The sequence below is a fragment of the Erithacus rubecula genome (genome assembly GCF_903797595.1).
Source record: "Erithacus rubecula genome assembly, chromosome: 21".
In the NCBI taxonomy this organism is placed as follows: Eukaryota; Metazoa; Chordata; class Aves; order Passeriformes; family Muscicapidae; genus Erithacus; species Erithacus rubecula.
In genome coordinates, this window is record NC_136673.1 from 1,766,080 (window position 1) to 1,786,174 (window position 20,095).

Consider the following 20,095-nt stretch of genomic DNA (forward strand, 5'->3'; position numbering starts at 1 on the left):
GATACCTGACCTCAGCCTTCCTGGTCACTTCACATTGCAAGACACAACTCTATTTAATTAAATAATTCGTTTCTTCATTGCCTGCAAGGCACTGAAAAAAATAAGAGTCTTGACACGACCTTATTATTTTATTTCGCAGCTAACTGGCAGCGCCAACGTTTCCTGCATTTATTTAAGTTTTGCTGTAGTTTAAATAATTTCTGCTGATATGCTGTTTCAGTCCTGTTCCAGATCACGACTCCGGTGATCGCTCTTTCTCACAGAACCCTGGTTATTCCTGTTTTTCCCCGAGGTCCCGGCTCACAGCCCGAATTCCCGAATTTCTCCCCAATTCCTGCATGCAGGGTGGATTTCCCAGGGCGCAGCGCCACCGCCTGCCCGCAGCCCTGCGCTCCCCCGGTTCATAATCTGCCTTTTGCTCCAGCAGCCGCTTTCACGGACACGGTCTCGGCTTCATAATAAATTGTGAGGGATTGATGTGCCACAGTCAGAGCTCTGGAGTGGTTTGGGTGGGAAGGGACGTTAAAGGTGATATAGTTCCAACCCTCTGCCATAGGCAGGGAACCTTCCAGCTTGCTCGGGTTGATGACGGAGCTGCTGTTCAGGTTGTTCATTCCGTTACTGACAATGTATTTTCGTATTTTCCTGCTGTGCCCAGGAGTGTTGAAAATCCGCAGATGGGGCTCTCCCAGCATGGACGCAGCTGAATCTGAACGCTTGGGAGCCTCCTTTGTGAGAGGCAGCGCTTTGTAACGGCGCCGAGAGCCCCGTCTCACACGGAAACCTCTCCGCCTCACGGTAAGGAGCGGATGGAGCACGGGGCCATCCGAGCGGTTGGGTTTGAAGGGCAAGGCGGCACCGGGCCCGCCCCGCAGCCCGGCCTGAGGCGGGGCCGCCATGGCGGGCGGGGCCTCGCCCGCTTCCAACATGGCGGCCCCGCCCCTCCGGGGGCCATTTCGGACCGCGAGGGGCGGGGCCTCTGCCCGACCCCAAAATGGCGGAGGCGGCGTCAGCGTCTCACGGCGGCGGGGCGGGGCCAGCGGGTCACCGGCCGCGCCGCTGCCATGGCAACGGGCGGGGAGCGGGGGCGGGATGGAGCCGGCCGGGCTGGGATCAGGGACAGGGGGGATAGAACCGGCAGGGACAGGGATGGGGACACAGGGGGTAGAACCGGCGGGGACAGGGACGAGGACACACGGGTTAGAACCGGCGGGGACAGGGATGGGGACAGAGAAGACAGAACCGGCGGGGACAGAACGGACGGGGACACAGGGGACAGAATCGGCGGAGGTGGGGACAGGGGCAGTGGAGCCGGCCGGGCTGGAACCGGCCGCGCTGGGGACGGCGGGGACGGGGACAGAGGGGATAGAACCGGCGGGAATTGGGACAGAGGGGATAGAGCCGGCCGGGCTGGAACCGGCCGGGCTGGGGACGGCGGGGATCGAACCGGCGGGGATGGGGACGGCGGGGATCGAAGCGGCGGAGCCGGAGCCGGCCGGGCTGGAACCGGCGGAGATGGAACCGGCCCGCGAGGCGGAGGAGCCCCCGGGGAGCCCGGCCCTGCCCGCTGAGGCCCCGCAGCACGGCCCCCTAGCCGCGGCGCCCCCGGGGGAAGCGGTGCTGCCCGGCCGGGAGCAGGAACGGGAGCGGGAGCGGGAGCGGGGCCGGCGCGGGGCCGGCGGCCAGGGCTCCACCGGGCGGGCGGCGCGGGGCAGGGCCCGGCGGGCCCCGGGCTGCCGCAGCGGGGGCGAGAACAGCCGGCGGCCCGGGGTCACGGTGGACAGCTCCAAGGCCAAGACCTCCCTGGAGGCCCTGAAAATTAGCCTGCGGCAGCTCCGCTGGAAGGAGGTGAGCGGGGCCGCGTCCCCATCCCTGCGCCGGCCCTGCCCTGACTCCTCTCCCGAGCTCGGCTCTGCCTGCCCGGCAGAGCGCTCCTCTATTCTCCCCTCCTCCTCCTCCCGTGCCTCTCCGAGGGCCGCTGCAGCCGGGGGTCTCCCGGCTGTGCCCCCCTGACCCTGGGGCTATTTCTGTCCGAATGCCGGCGCTGATTTGATTCGTGACCACGATACTGCCACGGCCAGTTATGCAAGCCAGAACAGGGGTAATCGGGTATTGCGCTTCCGAGGTTAAACTGATCGGGGAAAGGACAAGAAAGAAACCTGCTCCCGTGGGGAAGCGTTTGACGTGTTGGGTAGATTTGCGTTTCTTCCCTCCCACCCTTCCCTCGGGGCCTGGCTGGGGACGGCAGAGCTCTGCCCAAGGCGTGTCAGGGAGCACGGATGGATGCAGTAGTATTAAACAGCTGAGAACGCGCACATAACGGGATTTAGCTGCTAATTTCCTTTATGTAGAGCAGCTCCAGCTATTTTTTTCTCCTGCTGCTCGAGTCATGTGTCTTCTCATTGCTTTGTGATTTCAGTGAGTGCCGGTATGTGCTGAACTGGAATCAGGACAATAGGGGAGCTGGCTCAGAACTGATGCTTTGCAACTCCTTATTTAAATCTTGGAGAGATTTCTTAGATATATCTTACTATAGATGGTAAATTGTTCTCCAATTGTAAAAATTTTCTTTCCCTAACAGCTCTCTAAATGGCTTTATTCAAGTTGAGATGGCTTCTAAGAGCTTTGTGAGGAACTTGTGTAAGAAAAATGATACTTGTGATGCATTTGTAAGAGGGAAGTTGGAGGGAAAAGGAGGAATAGAACCTGAGGATGAGCTGTTTCTCAGTGCAGAGCTGGGACAGAGTTGTGTGATCTCTGACCTGCAGCTACTCTGCTTTACAAAGCTGCCTTTGGGATTCCCACTACATTCCCACCCATTGCAAGATGATGTTTTTGTGCACCTGATGCTTTTTAAACAAATTCTGTATAGACTTGGGTTTATTCTGTGCTATTCCTAACCTCAGAGTTAAACACTGTAGATTTATTTTCTGGAGGACTGAGTGACCGTAAATGTTGCCTGTGTTTATTTATAATGTCCTGAATATCTAATCCCACAGGATATGTGTGCTCCATGTCAGGAAGAGTAGTGCTTTCTCCTTCTCTGACTTCAAATTTTTTTATTTCAAGATTTTTGTTATTTAAATCCAGTGGCAGGATTTCAAAATCTCTTTGCACCTGGTTCTCAACTGCTGCTTGTACAGCAAAATAGTAACAACATACCAGAGCCTTGAAATTCAAACCTGCTGCGTTTCCCTCTCTTAACCCTCAGTGCACCTGTGGGTGTCTGTCAGCAGCCTTGCTCCATGTTTTATGCAGTGGGATGCAAAGCAAGGGCACTTCACACTTAATTTCTCTGTTTTTAGGTTAAGTTTTATGTTCTGAGGGCCCATAGAGGGTTTCTGGATCACTGATATCAGTTAACCTCGCAGATTGTGCTGGGAACGAGCCACCCTTAATGGTTAATTTTGTCTTTATAGTTTCCTGAGACTTCACTGTTTTGCATTTGTCTTGCACTTGATAGTCTTTCCTACTAATTGACTTGTTTCACAAGCTCTTGTTCCTCTCATGAATCTCTGTGCTGCATTAATCAGCTTTTTCCTTCCTGCTTTGCATCCCCCAACAGCAATTGCTGCTGCCTTTACTTCATCTCTCTTTGTTCCCTGTCTCCCTCAATATCCTCTCTCCTCCATCTCGTTCTTGGTCGATATTTTTTATTTAGTTTGTTGCTTCTTCCTCTGGCCACTTTGTGTCTTAATGAAGAAGAGACCTAATATGGGATTTTGTGATGCTTGGCTGCCCCATCTGGGTGGCTGATAACTCATTCCCTGTAAACAAGTCACCATCGTGTGCTGCTGTGTATCTTCAGTTTATAAATAGATTAATATGATCTGGTCAAGACTTGAAGAGAAAAATCAGCAAAATTGAGAAGATGATAAATCCAAGGAAAACTCTTCATTCCAGCTACATGTAATTCTGAAACCTCTCCCTTTCACACTTTTAGAGAAATAGCAGTGAAATATTTGTTCAGACCACTGTCAGGGCTGGCCAGAGCCTTGGTGCTGGTTGCACTGTTACAGCAGGACCAGCAGAGGGAACACGGGTGTTGCTTCCAGGATCCATGAAAATAATGCCAAAAAAATCCTGAAAGTAGCAATGAAATGCATGTATTTTAAATAGTGATGTGTCAGGGACTGCTATTCTACTGTTATCCCTTGTATAATATTTTTGATGTTTTTCCTTCTCTACCCCTTTTACATTTTCCTTTTTTTGCTTTTGTTTCATTTCTGCTGTTTGCTGCTGGAATATTTTATTGGAAGGACACAGTATAAAATGCTTTTTCAAGTAGGCACTTTTGAGCCATAACTTTTTCTGTTTAATGTGTAGCATTCTTACAGTGTCACATACCTATTTTTTATTATTTTATTATGCATTAGTGAACTGACAGAGCTAAATGTCATTATAAGACACACAAAAAGGGAAGAATACTCAAAACATTGACTGGTGAAATATTCTCTGGCACTGATTATGTGGGAAAGAGGTGAAAGAGTGCAAGGCAGCAAAGTCACCATTAAGATTCTGTCAGCAGAAGCAAAAGACAGGGAAAACCCCCTTTTTTTTTTTTTTTTTTTTTTTTTTTTCCCCCAGCTGTGGGAATTTTGAGTAAATGAAACAATCAGGTTTGCTAGGCCTGTGTGGGTGCACTTTTTGAGAAGACTTTTTGCAGAGTTGCCAATTCCGGCTGGACCATCTGATCCAGCGTGTCACATTCTTCAAATGAACATGATCTGCCAAATGAAATAATGGGCACAAATTGAGCTTGCATCCCCAGTTTATTCATCACTTAATAAATTATTTCTTCAGCAAGCTTTCAATTACCAGGAAAATGGAAGAAGCTGATGTCCCAGGCATCAAATATCCCAGCGTGGAGCGTTGATTTGTCTCGCTGTTCCAGAGCTGCACGGGGGCGTAGGGAGAGTTTCAGCTTTTGTGCTGGGAAAAGCTGAAGTCATTTAACTTGTCATTAAACATGATGGAACAGATTGATGTGACCTGTGAGACAATTTAAATTATTGCCTTCTAATCCAAAGGTAGAAATGACCTGTCAGACAGATTTGACTGTGATGGATTATTAATCCTGTCAAAGCTGTGGAAACAACTCTATTCTCTTTATGGCTCCTTGGTTTTGTTTTTTTGACAAGTGTTGCCCAAATCTGACTAAGAAAGATTTAAAAGATTTTTAAAAAGGATGGCTCCAGCTAGCTTTCTTTCCACTGCCCCACACGAGGAGCTGGGAATGTGGTGCAAAGGCCTCTTCCACCACAGTAACATTAATTTATATCTGCCAGAGGTGCCAGATAATGGAACTTGTTGGCTCCTCTCCAAACACCACTCTTATGTAAAGTGCAGTGCAGAGGTTACAGAATCCTGCCCAGCTCATTCAGGAGGTGAGGTTGATCCCTTTGTTGGATAAATCCAGATAATCTTGATTCCTCAGAAGCAGGGCCCTTGCTGTGCTGTCCCAAATTTCCAGCAAGGGGGTGCAGTGCTTCCATCTTCCTGTCCAGAGCTGCTCACTCCTCATCTGTTGTGAAATGATTTCTGTGCAGTATTTGTAGAGTGCTTTGATATTCTCTGTAGATGAAAGGTGTTATATAAATGCAAATTTTGTTCCTTTAATTTCAATTTCATTTAATAAATAAATAAATTGTTCAGGTTTTAGTGGGAAGGGCACTCTGAGACCGAATGCTGCATCTATATACTGGATATACCTGTGGAAGGAGGTTAAGGCCACTGATTGTCTTTCAGAGCCCAACAGAATTAATTTTCACTTGTACAAAACCAGATTTTGCAGGCTGAATAATAATGAAATAAGTGCAGAATCCACTGGCTCTTGTTAAATTGGGTTTCTCATTCCTGCGAGTAAGGAAACAGAAAGGATGCATTGCTCAATTAGCATTTTAAATTAATTTTTCAAGGCTGTTTACTGAGGAAACTGAAATTTTAATTAAAGTAGCAAATAAAGTAATGCACTCAAAAGGTTTATGCAATTCTTTTTTTCTGTCATGCTCAAAGAAAAATGATCCACTGCATACAGAAATGTTTTAAAATAAGAAAAATTGCACTTCAAGTGAAGAACAAGAAGTTTCTGCAAAGTGCTGTGGTTCTTTCAATAAGTAAATGGCACTGGGTGATGAGGGTGGTAGATATTTAATGCAAATATGTCCTAAAATGCTAAATATAGCAGATTTATTTGAAAAAGATGTAGCTTAGTAATAGAAGCTATTCCTGTGACTGTATTCCATATGGTAGTTAAATGGCATCTTCATGGAGCTGCAGATAAAATGGGGTTTTTTGGATTGATAAATGGGGCCATGTGAAAAAGGAGAGCACCTTCTTTACACAAAACTAATTGGGTTTTTCAGAAACCACTTTGCTACTATTAGAAACTTGCTGCCAGTAATTGGCAGTGCTGCTTCTGAGCTCTTCAGACTGCTTAAAAAAAGGTGATTTTTTTGATAACAGAAAACAAGCTACAGGTTTCCAATTTACAGAGAAACCTTGCATGAATGGGAAGAGAACCTGGAATACTTAACATTGTTGAAATAATCGACTTAGTTCTTGATAGTGGGAATAAATATATGCTAACAAATGATTAATTGAATTGTGAGCTTTTATTTTAATTACAGGCTATTAGTACCAGAAAGGAATTAATACTGTAGAAATTAATACTTATAACTGGATATATATAAATGAATAATATTCTACTTAAATATCTTGCTCTGAGTGTTCACTTTACATTTATAACCTGCCTGTAGTTGATCAGAATTCAGGATTCTCAGTGCAGCCCATGCCTCAGTCATTTGGATTTAGTTTCTAAAAACCTCTCTTGGTTTGTTCACTTCAAAGTCTTTGAGCTGATCCAAATATTCCCAGTTTTGCAGCCAATCTGAAGAGGTTTGTGGTTAAGATGGGTGTTTGAAAGGGACAGGAGTGAGTATGTGTTACAGATTGCTCAGAATGTGTCTCTGTGTTTCAGTTTCCCTTCGGCCGCCGCCTGCCGTGTGACATCTATTGGCACGGGGTCTCATTTCATGACAACAACATCTTCTCAGGGCTGGTCAACAAGTTCCCAGGTACTTCACTTCTCTTTCTAGTTTAAACAAGTGCTTTAAAAACAGGGATGTCTGACCTAGTTCTGTGTTTTACTGGTTTTTAATGTGAATTACCTGCCTGATCAGCTGATGGTATTTTTGGCATATTGCTGGGTTCAGTGAGGGTGTGAGGATCTCAGAGTGGGTGTCTCAAGCAATTTGTGGACTGAATTTTTTTTTTTTGAGAGAAAGTGGTTTTGTTGAGAAGAATACTTCATACACGTGAAGTTAGGAAAAAGAAGAGTGTTAGGCTGTAATTTAAGTGAAATATGCAATTACTGTCTGTTATCTGGCACTGATAACAGTGCTGGATCTTTGGATTTGGTTTTGATTCAAAGTGGAAAGAATCTGTTTTGTTTTGTCCTCTGGCTTATCTCAGGGAGAAGCTCGGAGCAGAATTCCTTAAATGGATTTTTTAATATTGAAGAGTTCATGTCAGTCCTCATCTTATGATGACTCTTCTATTTTTTTAAGCTCCTTTTTTTCTCATTTAATCCCTGCTGAGATCTCTCTAAATAAGAGCTAAGAGCTTAGGTATTGACTTATCTAAGCCCTTTACTTCAGATTTATGGCTGCTGTTAGTGTGCTGTGAGCATAAGAACCTCAGATATCGAACTCCAGGTTTTATTTACCCTGACTTTCTCCTGCCTGAGGGAAGTTCCCACTCAGGTGTAGGATGGTGTTGTTTTCTGATGGTTTAAATTGTGTTAGATGAATGTTACCTGTCTGTATTTTGGCTTCTACCTGGAGAACAAGTGGCTGCCCAGAAATCAAACCAGAGCCCTTCAGAACTAGACCTGATTTCCAGGAATGTTGTGCTAATTCGATGCTGGGTTTTACTAGAAACTTTTCAATTAAAATAGCTTTTTAGACATGTTCCAAATGGACATAAGACTTCAGCAAATGTTTGTTTGGCTGTTGACAAAATAACCAGTTCTTTGTGATGCAGATACTTAAAACTGCAAAATAAACACAAAGATTGATTACATTTAAGTTACATTTGTACCTATTCCTGATAGATTAGAAAAATAATTTTGGATTATGGCAAAGGCAGTCCTTAATATTTGACTAAAGCTGAATTTTATTCTGAGCTGTATTTTTGAGAATTGTTTTTTTCTAATATTATACAGAAACATATACAATAGTAAATATGGCAGGGGAATGCCACAATAATTGTGCCAGATTTTAAATCTCAAAAGATGTTCAGCTTTATTGACAGCAATGACCAGAGTGCTTTCCCAGCAGGGTGAGTAATGGTGCTCTGAAATGATGTATTTATTGTTAGGATGAGACTTCAGTGTGGGGTTTTTGTCTCTTTGTTCCCCTCCCAGGCATGATGGAGACAGTTCGGAAAATTACCCTGAGTCGGGCCATGAGAATAATGCAAGATCTGTTTCCTCTGGAGTACAACTTCTACCCTAGATCCTGGATTCTGCCAGAAGAACTGCCTCTCTTTGTGGCTGAGGTACACCACTTTTGCTCTCAGAATACTGTAACTTGTTGGGTATTGTATCCATGTCATTCTTTAGCCTTCTGAACCTACCAGATTATTTAAAATCACACCTGGGGATTGTGGATGACATCTTTTCCAGTTTGCCTGGGATCAGTCATGGTTTGGATGTCTGTTTCTTAGCTTTGTTTGTTATGTTCTGGAATGAATTTCAGAACAAATCTATTTCTCTGTTGTGCAAAGAGAGATGTCTGAAAGTTGAAGCTGCTAGAAGCATCAGCCCTTTCCCTGCATGTTCTGCTGGCCTGAGGAGCTTCCAGTACAGTGTGGGGAGTGTGGTGCTTCACCAGGTTCATTGTCACTGAAATCCTTTTAGTCCACTTGGCCTGTTGTACCCAAACCCTTCTGAAGAGCATTTTGTTAAATACACTCATATCATCTCATGTCAAACTGCTGCTTTGTTTAAATATTCATAATGTAATAAAATTCCATTATTTTTCAGGTTTTTTTGAAAAAGGATGATACTGTGTGTGTGTTGGTGTTTGGTTCTGCTACTACAAATATTTTAAAATACTATATGTGTTTGTTTAGCCCATCTGACTCACCCAGGGTATTTTTGCATCCTAGAGTATGCTCTGCTTGGAAATATGAAAGAAGAAAGGTGTGGGCTTTAATAGACTCTTGTACTGGGTGCAACTTTTTAGCTAATTACCATATCCATAATCCAGTTGAATTAATTAATACATTTTAATAGCTACTTTTCAAGTGGGCTGGGTAACTGCCACTGTAAGAGCAGTCTGCAAAAGGAGTGTGAATAACCCTTAGCAGGGACAGGTGGATCAGATCCATGACTGGAGGGAGCAGTAGGTCAGATCCATGACTCAGAGGGGGCAGATCCATGACTCAGGGGGGGCAGATCCATGACTCAGGGGGGCAGTAGATCAGATCCATGACTCAGGGGGGGCAGATCCATGACTCAGGGGGGCAGTAGATCAGATCCATGACTCAGGGGGGGCAGATCCATGACTCAGGGGGGCAGTAGATCAGATCCATGACTCAGGAGGGGCAGATCCATGACTCAGGGGGGCAGTAGATCAGATCCATGACTCAGAGGGGGCAGATCCATGACTCAGGGGGGGCAGTAGATCAGATCCATGACTCAGGGGGGGCAGTAGATCAGATCCATGACTCAGGGGGGGCAGTAGATCAGATCCATGACTCAGGGGGGGCAGTAGATCAGATCCATGACTCAGAGGGGGCAGATCCATGACTCAGGGGGGGCAGTAGATCAGATCCATGACTCAGGGGGGGCAGTAGATCAGATCCATGACTCAGGGGGGGCAGTAGATCAGATCCATGACTCAGGGGGGGCAGTAGATCAGATCCATGACTCAGGGGGGGCAGATCCATGACTCAGGGGGGCAGTAAATCACATCCATGACTCAGAGGGAGCACGGCTGGTGGGTGGGGATGGCCCTGAGCACAGTGCTGGCTGTGTGGCTCAGGTGACACGCTCAGCCTCGGGAGCTGGCACCAGGTGGCACTGCGAGTTCACTCTGCTCTGCCACTTCACTCTGCTCTGCTCCTGCTCCCTGCACTGCAAACGCTGCTGCTTGTGTTCCAAGAGGAACAGATGTCCACTAACACACTCCTAGGAGTTTCCTTTGCATATGTTCTTCCATCTGTGTTGGAGAAAAGCATAGTTCTTGTTATCAAACATTATATTTTATGTTGTAAGAATTTATGTTCTACTTAACACAAGTTGGGAGTGTAACCCCTCCAGAACAGGAAAAATACAACCCAAAACATTCCAAACCCCCTGTGAACCATAAAAGGTTCAGAGCACTTTTCACTTGCAGTTTGGTGAGTTCTCAGCAGGAGTTCTCCAGTCTTTTCTGTTGTTTATTTGTTCATATGTGGTTCTGTTTGCTTTGCAGCCCTAATGCTGCCAAAACTGTCAGCTCTCAGAGTCTGCATTTCAGCTTGTTCACAACAGACAAGTGGGGAGAGGTTTGGTGGTGCCTGCATGTCTGACATGTCTCTGGAGGAGCTGGAACACTCTGTTAATTATCAAAAGTCAGATTGTGTCAGTGCAGGTGTAGGTTAGGCATGAGAAGATGCTTTGGTGCTGTTTGCAGTGCAGGATTTTGTTGCAAAGGGCTGGATGAGAAATGGACACCTATGAGATTTTGCCTGTGATAGAAATGATTATTGAAAGAAGAAACTCCTTGAGAATTTGAATCTTGCTGCCTCCCTCTGATGCACTGCAACATTTCAAAACAATTTCTCTCTCAAATATCCTTATTGTGCCTCACTTCTGTAGTCATGATGGTGAACTTTTTTATACATATCTATCAATAATGAAATCAAATGCTGTCAGCCTTCTCCTATACTTAGATTCAGGTAGAAAACACTGCAGGTAATCTAATATTAATCTTCAGTGCTTTGAAAGCCAGTAATTGAGAACTGCACTGGAGTTGTGGTGGATGAGCTTCATACTGGAAATACCAACAAAAAGGTATTTCCCTTAGTGTCATTTATATTGAAACAAGATGGTGATAGGTGTTTTCATCAAGGGCTTAAATGTTCATTTTACTAAGTAAATATATATTCAGCTATTTTTAATATTCACCAATTTATTTTCTAAAACATTTTGTACTAGCATGTCACTGTAACAAAAGGTGAATTACAGAGAAGCAGATTTCTCAGGTGCTGCAGCCATTGCTCCTTCACTGGCAGGGAAGAATCTGCTGGAATGTGTGTGCTAAGGACTTATTTCTAATGTGAAATTCCAGTTTCTGAAGAATAACTAGCTTGGAATTCAAACCAGGACCATGATTGTTCTCATACTTCCTTCTTTGTGTTGTCTGTGAAGATGATGAATAGGCCAGTATGATTAATTTTTAATAAGAATCTAATTTGGATGGTCTAATTTCCAGCACAGCATATTTTTGGTGTTTTAATCAGGTTTTCAGCTTTTGGATACCTCTTAGGCATAGGCATGAATATTCCAGTCTTTGTGCTGTCAGATCTTATAGCCCATTATATACATTTTTTTTTTCCAGAATACTATATGCATTAAGCCTGTGTTTCCTCATGAAAGCCAAACCTACAGATTTTCACCAAACTCTTCTCTTGCTGTTAACTCTAAATGGTCAACTTGTTTTTTAAAGATAATTTCCTTCTGTCAAGCAAAGGACACACAAATATCTCATTTCATATAAACTCATTTTCTTACATGACTGGATTTTCTAAGTCTGGACAAGCCCCCTCATAATGAGAATTTGAAAGAATGTAGTTGAGGGGATTGTGGAGAATTTGAAGATGACTGTTGGGAATTTCTGTGAAGATCAAGAAGCCATCTGTTTTCTTCCAGACAGTAAATCTGCTGAAAAACAGACTGAGGCTGACTCTGGATTACTATTCCCCCTTTCCCCACCAGCCTATCTTTATCTGCCATGTGTAGGTTTTGATGGACTAGAAAGCCTAAATAATACCAAGGCCTTTTAGTCCATTAAATAAATGGAATGGAAAATGATGGATAAAAATATTTGCTTTCTGTTTTAAGAGAGGAGAGATCTCAGAGAATGATGATTGTTAGAGTGCAATATTTTGAAATGCAGGTTCTTTTGCATCTTCAGCAATAGTCCCTGGAAAGCATCATCTCTTTTGGAAAGCATCATCTCTTTTGGAAAGCATCATCTCTTTTGGAAAGCTGCTCCTGGGGCAGAGCTGGCAGAGCCTGAGGGGTGAACAGCAGATGTGGGACTGGGGGCAGGTTCTTCCACCTGGTGTCACAGATTCTTCACTGTTTTCTACCCTGGGAGGGCACAGTTGGCACTTGGGGTGTTCAGCAGGAGTCACAGCAGGGTGTGTTTGGTCATGGAGGGCTCAGATTAACCAGGTGTCTCTCTGTGCTGCTGACTTTAACAACAGTGAACCAGAGAACTCCTCTGCTCTGCAGGGTAATGTCACATCAGGGGAAGATTATTCTATAGTGCTGGAAAGACTAGGACATAAATCCTGCTTTCCTTCTTTGCTCATCTAGGCCTGCTGATCTACTTGGACCTATTTATCCACATGCCATTTATGTAAGCCTGACCTCCACTGAGGTGTTTTATCCCTCACAGTGACCTATTTTGAAGAAGGATCTTTCACTGAGTCACTGTGACACCTGTCCGTGAGAAAAATCCTAGTCTGGATAATGGATCTTGAATTTCTGCTGCAGCTGAAGGAAGGCTTTTAGCAGAGTGACTCTGAGTGAAATAAATAACTGGGCAGGGTGGAGCCAGAAGTCCTTGAGCCTTGGGAATGTCAGTGCTGATGGAGCTGGGCCTCTCCTGGGGGCAGCAGCCTGATGTTACAGCAGAGGTTGCTGCTCTCACAATCATCTGACCATACTCAGCCTTTTCCTCTGGGCTGATTTTTCCCTCTTCCATTCTCCAGGGCTGATGGTGGCAACTGATTTGTTCTTTCTCTGTCAGCTTTTGTCCTCAGGCTTCTCAAAGTCAATTTCCAGTGGTTGCTGGTGAGCCACAGGGTAAAACCAGATCCCTGAGTGGGCTCAGCACGTGCCTGGCTGCAGGGAGAGGGAGAGCAGCTGCAGGGCTGGGCCCTGAAATGTGAGAGTGCAAGAAAGGAGCAGTCAGTGCTGGGACAGCCCTCTCTTTTGGATGGAAGAGGGTTTGAGTGCTTTATTGCCCTGAATCCCATGAGGAGCTGATAAACCTGCATCCTGCATTTCTTCAGCTGCTTTCTGTGTTAGGGCTGTCCTTGCTTTCTCAATTGCATTTCTGATTGAGGCAACCCCATGTCTGCAGTTCTGACTTTTGTTGTACAAGTAATAGATAAACTAGAATTTATTTAGGTAGTGAGAAATACTCATGTAACATGAAAGCTCTGATTTTCAGCAGATGTGTCAGTGACACAGTTACACCTGTACATGGTTCAGCATTCCCCAGTTTTATTAACACTGGGTATCTGATGGTGAAATATTTTCAGTGGTGGAAAAAGATGTTGTTAGTGACAAGTTTTTACTTCAGTTTTCTTTCTTCTGGTAGCATTTGCATTAATACCTCAATAAATAAAGCACCTTACCTTAAGTTAATGATTGTCAGTAGTTCAAAATGCAGCATGAAAGTTTAATTTTGCAGTTCATATACATTAGTGCTACTAAAATGGATCTCCTGAGATATACCCCATTTCCTTCTGTAAATTGGAACAGAACATTAAAAAGAAGTTCCTGAAATGATTTATATAATGGCTTGTTAAATAAAATGACCTTTTAGCTGCACTAGTAATTCCCTACTCATGCTTTTTTGTTTCTCCTTGTGCTTGTCAGCACTGTTCACCTTGTGCTTTTTCTGCATGATATTTATTACTCTGGTGATGTGATCATGCTATTTTTATTTATTTTTGTTTACTGCCTTTCACATTACCAGCCCTTCTTCCCCTGTTAGTTTTCCCTCTCACTGTAATGTTTTTCCTTGTAGGTTCGTATGATGAAAGACAACAATCCATCCTGGAAGCCCACATTTATTGTAAAGCCTGATGGAGGCTGCCAGGGGGATGGAATCTACCTCATCAAAGACCCAAATGACATCAGGCTGACAGGGAGCATCCAGAGCAGGCCAGCTGTGGTCCAGGAATACATCTGCAAACCACTGCTGGTGGACAAACTGAAATTTGATATTCGTCTCTATGTCCTGCTGAAATCCTTGGAACCCTTAGAGATTTATATAGCCAAAGATGGACTTTCTAGGTTTTGTACAGAGCCCTATCAAGAACCCACTCTCAAAAATTTGCACCAGGTTTTTATGCACTTAACCAACTATTCACTAAATATCCATAGTGGGAATTTCATCCATTCTGACAGTGTGAACACTGGCAGCAAGAGGACTTTTTCAAGCATTCTGTGCAGACTGTCTTCCAGAGGGGCTGATGTCAAAAAGCTCTGGTCAGATATAATTTCATTGGTGATTAAAACAATTATTGCACTGACACCAGAACTGAAAGTTTACTATCAGTCTGACATACCAGCAGGAAAGCCTGGGCCAACTTGCTTCCAGGTAAGTTGGAATTTCTGGCAAGAATTACTTCTGTGCATAGATTAGTTTTTTGGGTTTAATGCCTTTTCTAAAAGGTTTCTCTAGTTCTGGTGCTGCTCACTGGTGGGAGCACAGAGCTCCTCACCCAGGTCAAACCTCAATCTCCTGACCTGTGTTACTGCCAGCCCTAGCAGATACAGAGAATTTTCAATGGCTGTAGTTTGTTAGGGACAGCATTCACTCCAGATTCCATCTTCTACATGTTAGAAGTGAAGCTGTGCATGTTCCTAACACAGTTTTGATCCTGGCAATTTTCAGACCCCCTTGTGGGTGTCAGGGTTCCATGTTGATGCAGTGTTTAGGGGTGGGGTGGTGTGAAAGGAGCCATTAGTATGGGAGACAAGTGGCTCCTGGAGTTATTCAGCACTGTGTAGAGTTCCTCAGTTATTTCTTTGCTGCCTCTCAAATGTTTCTTCTTCCTCAGTGTTGCCATATGGACAAACACTGCATTTGGTAGAACACTGAGTAGAACTGAAGTAACATATTGCTTGTTATGCACAGATTTTAGGGTTTGACATTCTCCTGATGAAAAACTTGAAGCCTGTGTTGCTGGAAGTAAATGCAAACCCCAGCATGAGAATAGAACACGAGCAAGAGGTAAGAGTTGCCAGTGTGATATTGAAATGAAATTGCTTAGGTTGGGTTTTCTGGGCTTTTTTTCCTTGTTTGAAAGATGAAAGCTGTCTGCTAATATGAAACCTCCAAGGTTATCTATAATTTTCTGCTTTCAAATCATTGCTAATCTTATACATAGGAAATATGACTTATTGGAATTGTGAAAGCTCTCCATCATCTCTGTCATAAATGCATTTATTCATCATCTCCTGCAGTTGTTAATTGTGTTTAGGGGATTGTTAATAATCTCTTTTCTTGTTATATACATAATATAAATGATAACATCGGCAACAATATTTTTTTTAATATTTCAGTTTATTAGAGAAATTTGTTGTAACATCATACTGAAAATGAGAAGGTGTCTGTGCATCCTTGAAGAAGTATTTTGTAATCCATCATCATGTATTTAAAATATAGATGAAGTGCATGAAGTTTGAGCAAATGTGGAATAAATCAGCCTTAGTTCTGTAGTGAATAATTGTATCCCTCTGTGATGTAAAGCTTTCTCCTGGAGTGTTTGAGAATGTCCCAAGCCGTGTTGATGAAGAAGTGAAAGTTGCTGTCATCAGAGACACTCTGAGGCTGGTGGACCCTCAGAAAAAGAAGAAAGACACTCAGTAAGTCTGTTGGTTTCCCTTGGTTTTGCATTAGTGTATTGCAGTAAATAGAAAAATGAGATTTTATTCCCTGAGAAGGTCCACAAGCAGATAGTAAATCGGGATATGCCACTTTCCCTGGAACATCTTACTCTTAACTGGTGCAACTGAGTTTAGTAACTCTGATTTGTTTATTTATTTGTACTTCTTCTTGAAGCCTCTTTTATTCAAACAGTTGTGAGACATAAATTTGTGTATTAATTTGTTTGAAAGTCACAAATTACTCTGAATGAATTGCCCCATTGGACCTGAAAAGTGTGAATATTGTGTTTAAAAATTGCTTCCTTAATCTGTGATAATAAACAGAGTTAAATCTATGATCTATGCCTGCAGTAGCTTGCACAGGATTGCTTGTGGTGGGATCAGGCTGAGAGAAATCATATCTTCTTTTTTGATGAAACACTTCATTTTAAGCAGTTCCTTGAAGATATGAAAGGGTGATTTTTTTTTTCTTTTTCCCTAGAAATTCTTGCTCACAGGTCAGTCTCCATGCTAAAGTATCCATTTTGCTCTTCTCTTGGCACTTAGTGGTAACCTGAAATGCCATTCACATTCTGTAATGATTTCAAGTGCAAATTTGCTGTCCTTTTGTAGACAGAGGCCCATGGACAAGACCTGACTGATAATACTAACAAATTCTGTATTACTGCAATATTATCATGAGATCAAACTCTTCCTTCAGAGGCAGTGCCACACAGAGAGGTTGCTGTGGTCAGTGTACAGAACATTTTGCAAAGCAATTTATCCTCTGTGTTGCCTGTACTTAACCTCTACCCTTAAAGATTACTTCAGCCCATGGAGCTGAAAAAGATCATTTTTTAACCTGTAATTATGTAACTAGTCATGGTGTTTTTTTCTGCTGAAGTTATGTCAGGCATTCATTAACTTCATATTAGATATGGAAAAAAGGCAAATGATAATTACAAATAAATTGCTAAAGGATGCCAGTGTGTGGGGAAGGCTCATTCAGCTGAGGATTCTTCTCTGATACATTTTGAGTGCTAAATAATTTCTAACAGGATTAGTTGGTGATGAGATAAACCACTGGCTCTTCTCAGCAAGAATTCATCAGTGGTGCAGCTTTTCTTCCAGGGTAATCTGGTTAACAGAGCATCTTGGAGATGAATATTTGTGCCTGCACAGGGCAGTGCCCTGGGACCTGCTGGGTGTGCAGGAACTCGAGTGGCCTCTGCCCATCCTGCCCTTCTGCCTCCAAGTGCTTTTTGTTGAACTGGGGACACTGTGTGCAACTCTCTGAGGAAAACTTGGCCTATTGACAGAAAAGAAAAATCTGCAAGAATGGCTGTTCTGACAGCTAACCAGCAGCAAGCCCCACAGACTCATTTTTTGATACTCATTAATCTCAGCAAGGTTTTAGCAGTATGTATAGCATAGAGTTTGAACATGCAGGGGAAATACTGAGAAGTCTGAGCTGCATCTCAGGTAAATATTCTGCTGTGGAGAATTTGATTTCCTTCTAATTATCTCCTAGATTTAAAAAAAAAATGAGGCATCTAAATGAAAGTGAGTTTTAGAAGTCATCCTGAAGTACTTCATTATCAGGAAGGATTAATAGCTCAGATTTTTTTTTTTTAGTTTAATTTTCCCTCATCTTCACAATGTTTTGTTTCTTGCCTCCTTCCTATCATGTGATGTATAATATTGGGAAAAAAAGTTAAGCTGAATAAGATCAGTTTATCATTTCATACATATCTCTTAATTTTTCCAACACAACTCCAGTCTTTACATGCAGGCATTGCTAGAAATTACCTTGGCAGTGCCAGTAATTAGTGATTGAAAATCTGAGTGATACATGTTCAAATCAATGTATTTAAATATACATGGTGGCTTTTCTTCCACACCAGAACTTATCTTTTCCTAGTTTGAAGTCACTTAATGGGGAACTCCAAGTTTCACTCATCATTAAGAAATTAAAACATTTAATAAAATATCATGGAAGGCTCTGATCTTGGCTCTGTTTGTGTGGCAGTGCTGTTCTCATGGATTTTAAGGCTTGAGTAGATGAGGGCAAACATCCAGGCCATTGACATTGGGAGCTAACCCAGTGATGTGTGTGACTGAAACTTGTCTGAAGCTTGTGTAGTAATTATTAAACTTGCTCTGGATTCACTCCTTACACAGAGGTGCTGTTCACAGCCTGCTGAAGGTGAGAGAAGGCTTCAGCTAAAGGAAATTTCCACAATTAAATGAATGGTCTAATGACACTGAGCAACATGTAAAGTAAATCAACATTACTTATGTAAACAGCAGTTTAATTAAGATAATCACTGATGCAAATCATTGTGTATGTTGTGCCTCCAACAGAAAATCCATTTCAGAAGGCTTTGCAAACTTCTATTTTTCTGTGCCTAATTTGGTATCTTGATAGTAGTAAAAAGGTTTTAGTTTCACTGTTTGTTTAATTATTAGCAATTTATTCTGCCTCAAATTGCATTAGATTGGAGGAGCAAAAAGGAGTCTCAGTCTCATGTAAATGCTGTGCATTCTCCACTGGATGTCAGATATTTGGAGGTATAAAGGAAAGATGGGAGCATCAATTGGAGCAGGACTGCTCAGCATGGTATAGGAAAAACATTTATATCATCTCAAAAATGCTAATGACTCACTTCCCTGTCCTGTAAAAAATATTTATGCCCTAGTTATTAATGCTAATTAATCCAGCAATAAGGACTCCTTTGTATTTTGGTTGCTGTTGTTTACTCTGTGTCCCAATGTGATCTCTTGCATTTCCATGCCTAGTTTCTTACATATCTCAAGACAGAAAAGAACCATTTTATTCTTTTGATAAAGAAATCACAGCATCATGGCATGCGTGCCATTAGAAATATGAGTTGCTCATGGAATAAAATCTGCTTTTTCCTTGCTGGGGATGATGAAGGTGCAGCCCTCTAAGTAATATAATGACTTTTATTCAACTCTGAAATAGCCATTGACAGAAGAAAGAATTGAAACACTTTGGAAATGAAATGTAATTTAATCTATGGCTGTTACAAAAACAATCAATTCCTTGTGCCCTCCAAACTGAATGCTTTTGCTTTATTACCTATCAGGCCCTTGCTCTTTCATTGCTAGTTTATCTTTTCTTGGGTGCTATTTTCTGTACATGCCACTGCAGTGCTTTTTTTCCATTTGAAACCAGCCTTGAAATTTATTTGTGATGTTCTGATTATTTTTTTCCCCCTTCTTTTTAAAATATGTCAGGTACAATTCTCTTCTCTGGGTCCTGTGGCTCTAGCAAATGTCAAATATGATTAACTAATTTCCTGAGCAGGAAGAACCCCAATGTGGTTACTCTCAAATTTTTGCAAGATCAGCATGCAAACATTGGCTAATGTCACTCCGTTCTGAGAACACCCTGTAAATATTAATGTCTGTCAGACTGACTTTTTTATTTTATTCTTTTGGTGTTAGGAAGAAATTCAGTCAAAACAAGGTTTTGTATAACTTGCTACACAAAAGCTCTTCTTCTTTTCTTGCACAAAACAAGATGGTTCATTTTCTCCACTGTGTTGATTACACAACTTTTGCTCTTGAAATGAGTCCTTTCCATGATAGAGGAAAAAGTGAATAGTTTCTAGAAGGAGGATGGGATCTGTATTTAATAAAAACATGAATTAATTTCTGGGCATCTTTTTGTGTGTTCCAAAGGCATTTCCCAATTTCAAATGCTGTTTTTAATTTCTTGATGTTGAGGAGCAATTTTGTACTTTCTTAAGGAAAGTCAGGAAATCACCTGTTCAACTGTATTCCATTTATTTTCCAGTTATTCTTCTTCAGTTTCATAACCTCCCCTGATGTTAAGAGTCATGTTTAATGGAAAAATGAAAACACACTGTGCAGAGATGTCTCGAGAGTGTTATTAGCCTAGATTTTGTTGATGATAAAGTCATTCTTGCCATTTATTACTGTGTTTATCTCACTATCAGCATTGTAAGGTTATGATTGTGTGACAGGGGTGGTTGAAGAGGGTCAGAGACTCTGCACAGCCTCGTGGAGAAGCTGATGGGGGAGTGCTGGTGCTGCAGTTATCACTGATCAGGAAATAATGGCTGTATGTACCTCAGTTTGTGCTGCTGTGAGCAGCTGCACTGTGTTCCTCAGGGATTCATTACTCAGGGTTGTCAGTGCCTTTTGCATTATATGGAGTGAGTT

General features: G+C 42.7%; 1 protein-coding gene across 1 annotated transcript in view; it reads left to right on the top strand.

Moving 5' to 3' along the window:
- Positions 1-1,188: 1,188 nt before the first annotated feature.
- The window catches only part of TTLL11 (tubulin tyrosine ligase like 11), a 34,275-nt gene continuing 15,368 nt past the window's right edge, over positions 1,189-20,095 (top strand). Inside the window, exons 1-6 of the mRNA XM_079324497.1 lie at positions 1,189-1,848; positions 6,980-7,076; positions 8,426-8,559; positions 14,037-14,612; positions 15,153-15,248; positions 15,768-15,883. Coding sequence (XP_079180623.1) covers positions 1,222-1,848; positions 6,980-7,076; positions 8,426-8,559; positions 14,037-14,612; positions 15,153-15,248; positions 15,768-15,883 — 1,646 coding nt within the window. The 5' untranslated portion in view covers positions 1,189-1,221. The remainder of the gene's footprint in view (positions 1,849-6,979; positions 7,077-8,425; positions 8,560-14,036; positions 14,613-15,152; positions 15,249-15,767; positions 15,884-20,095) is intronic.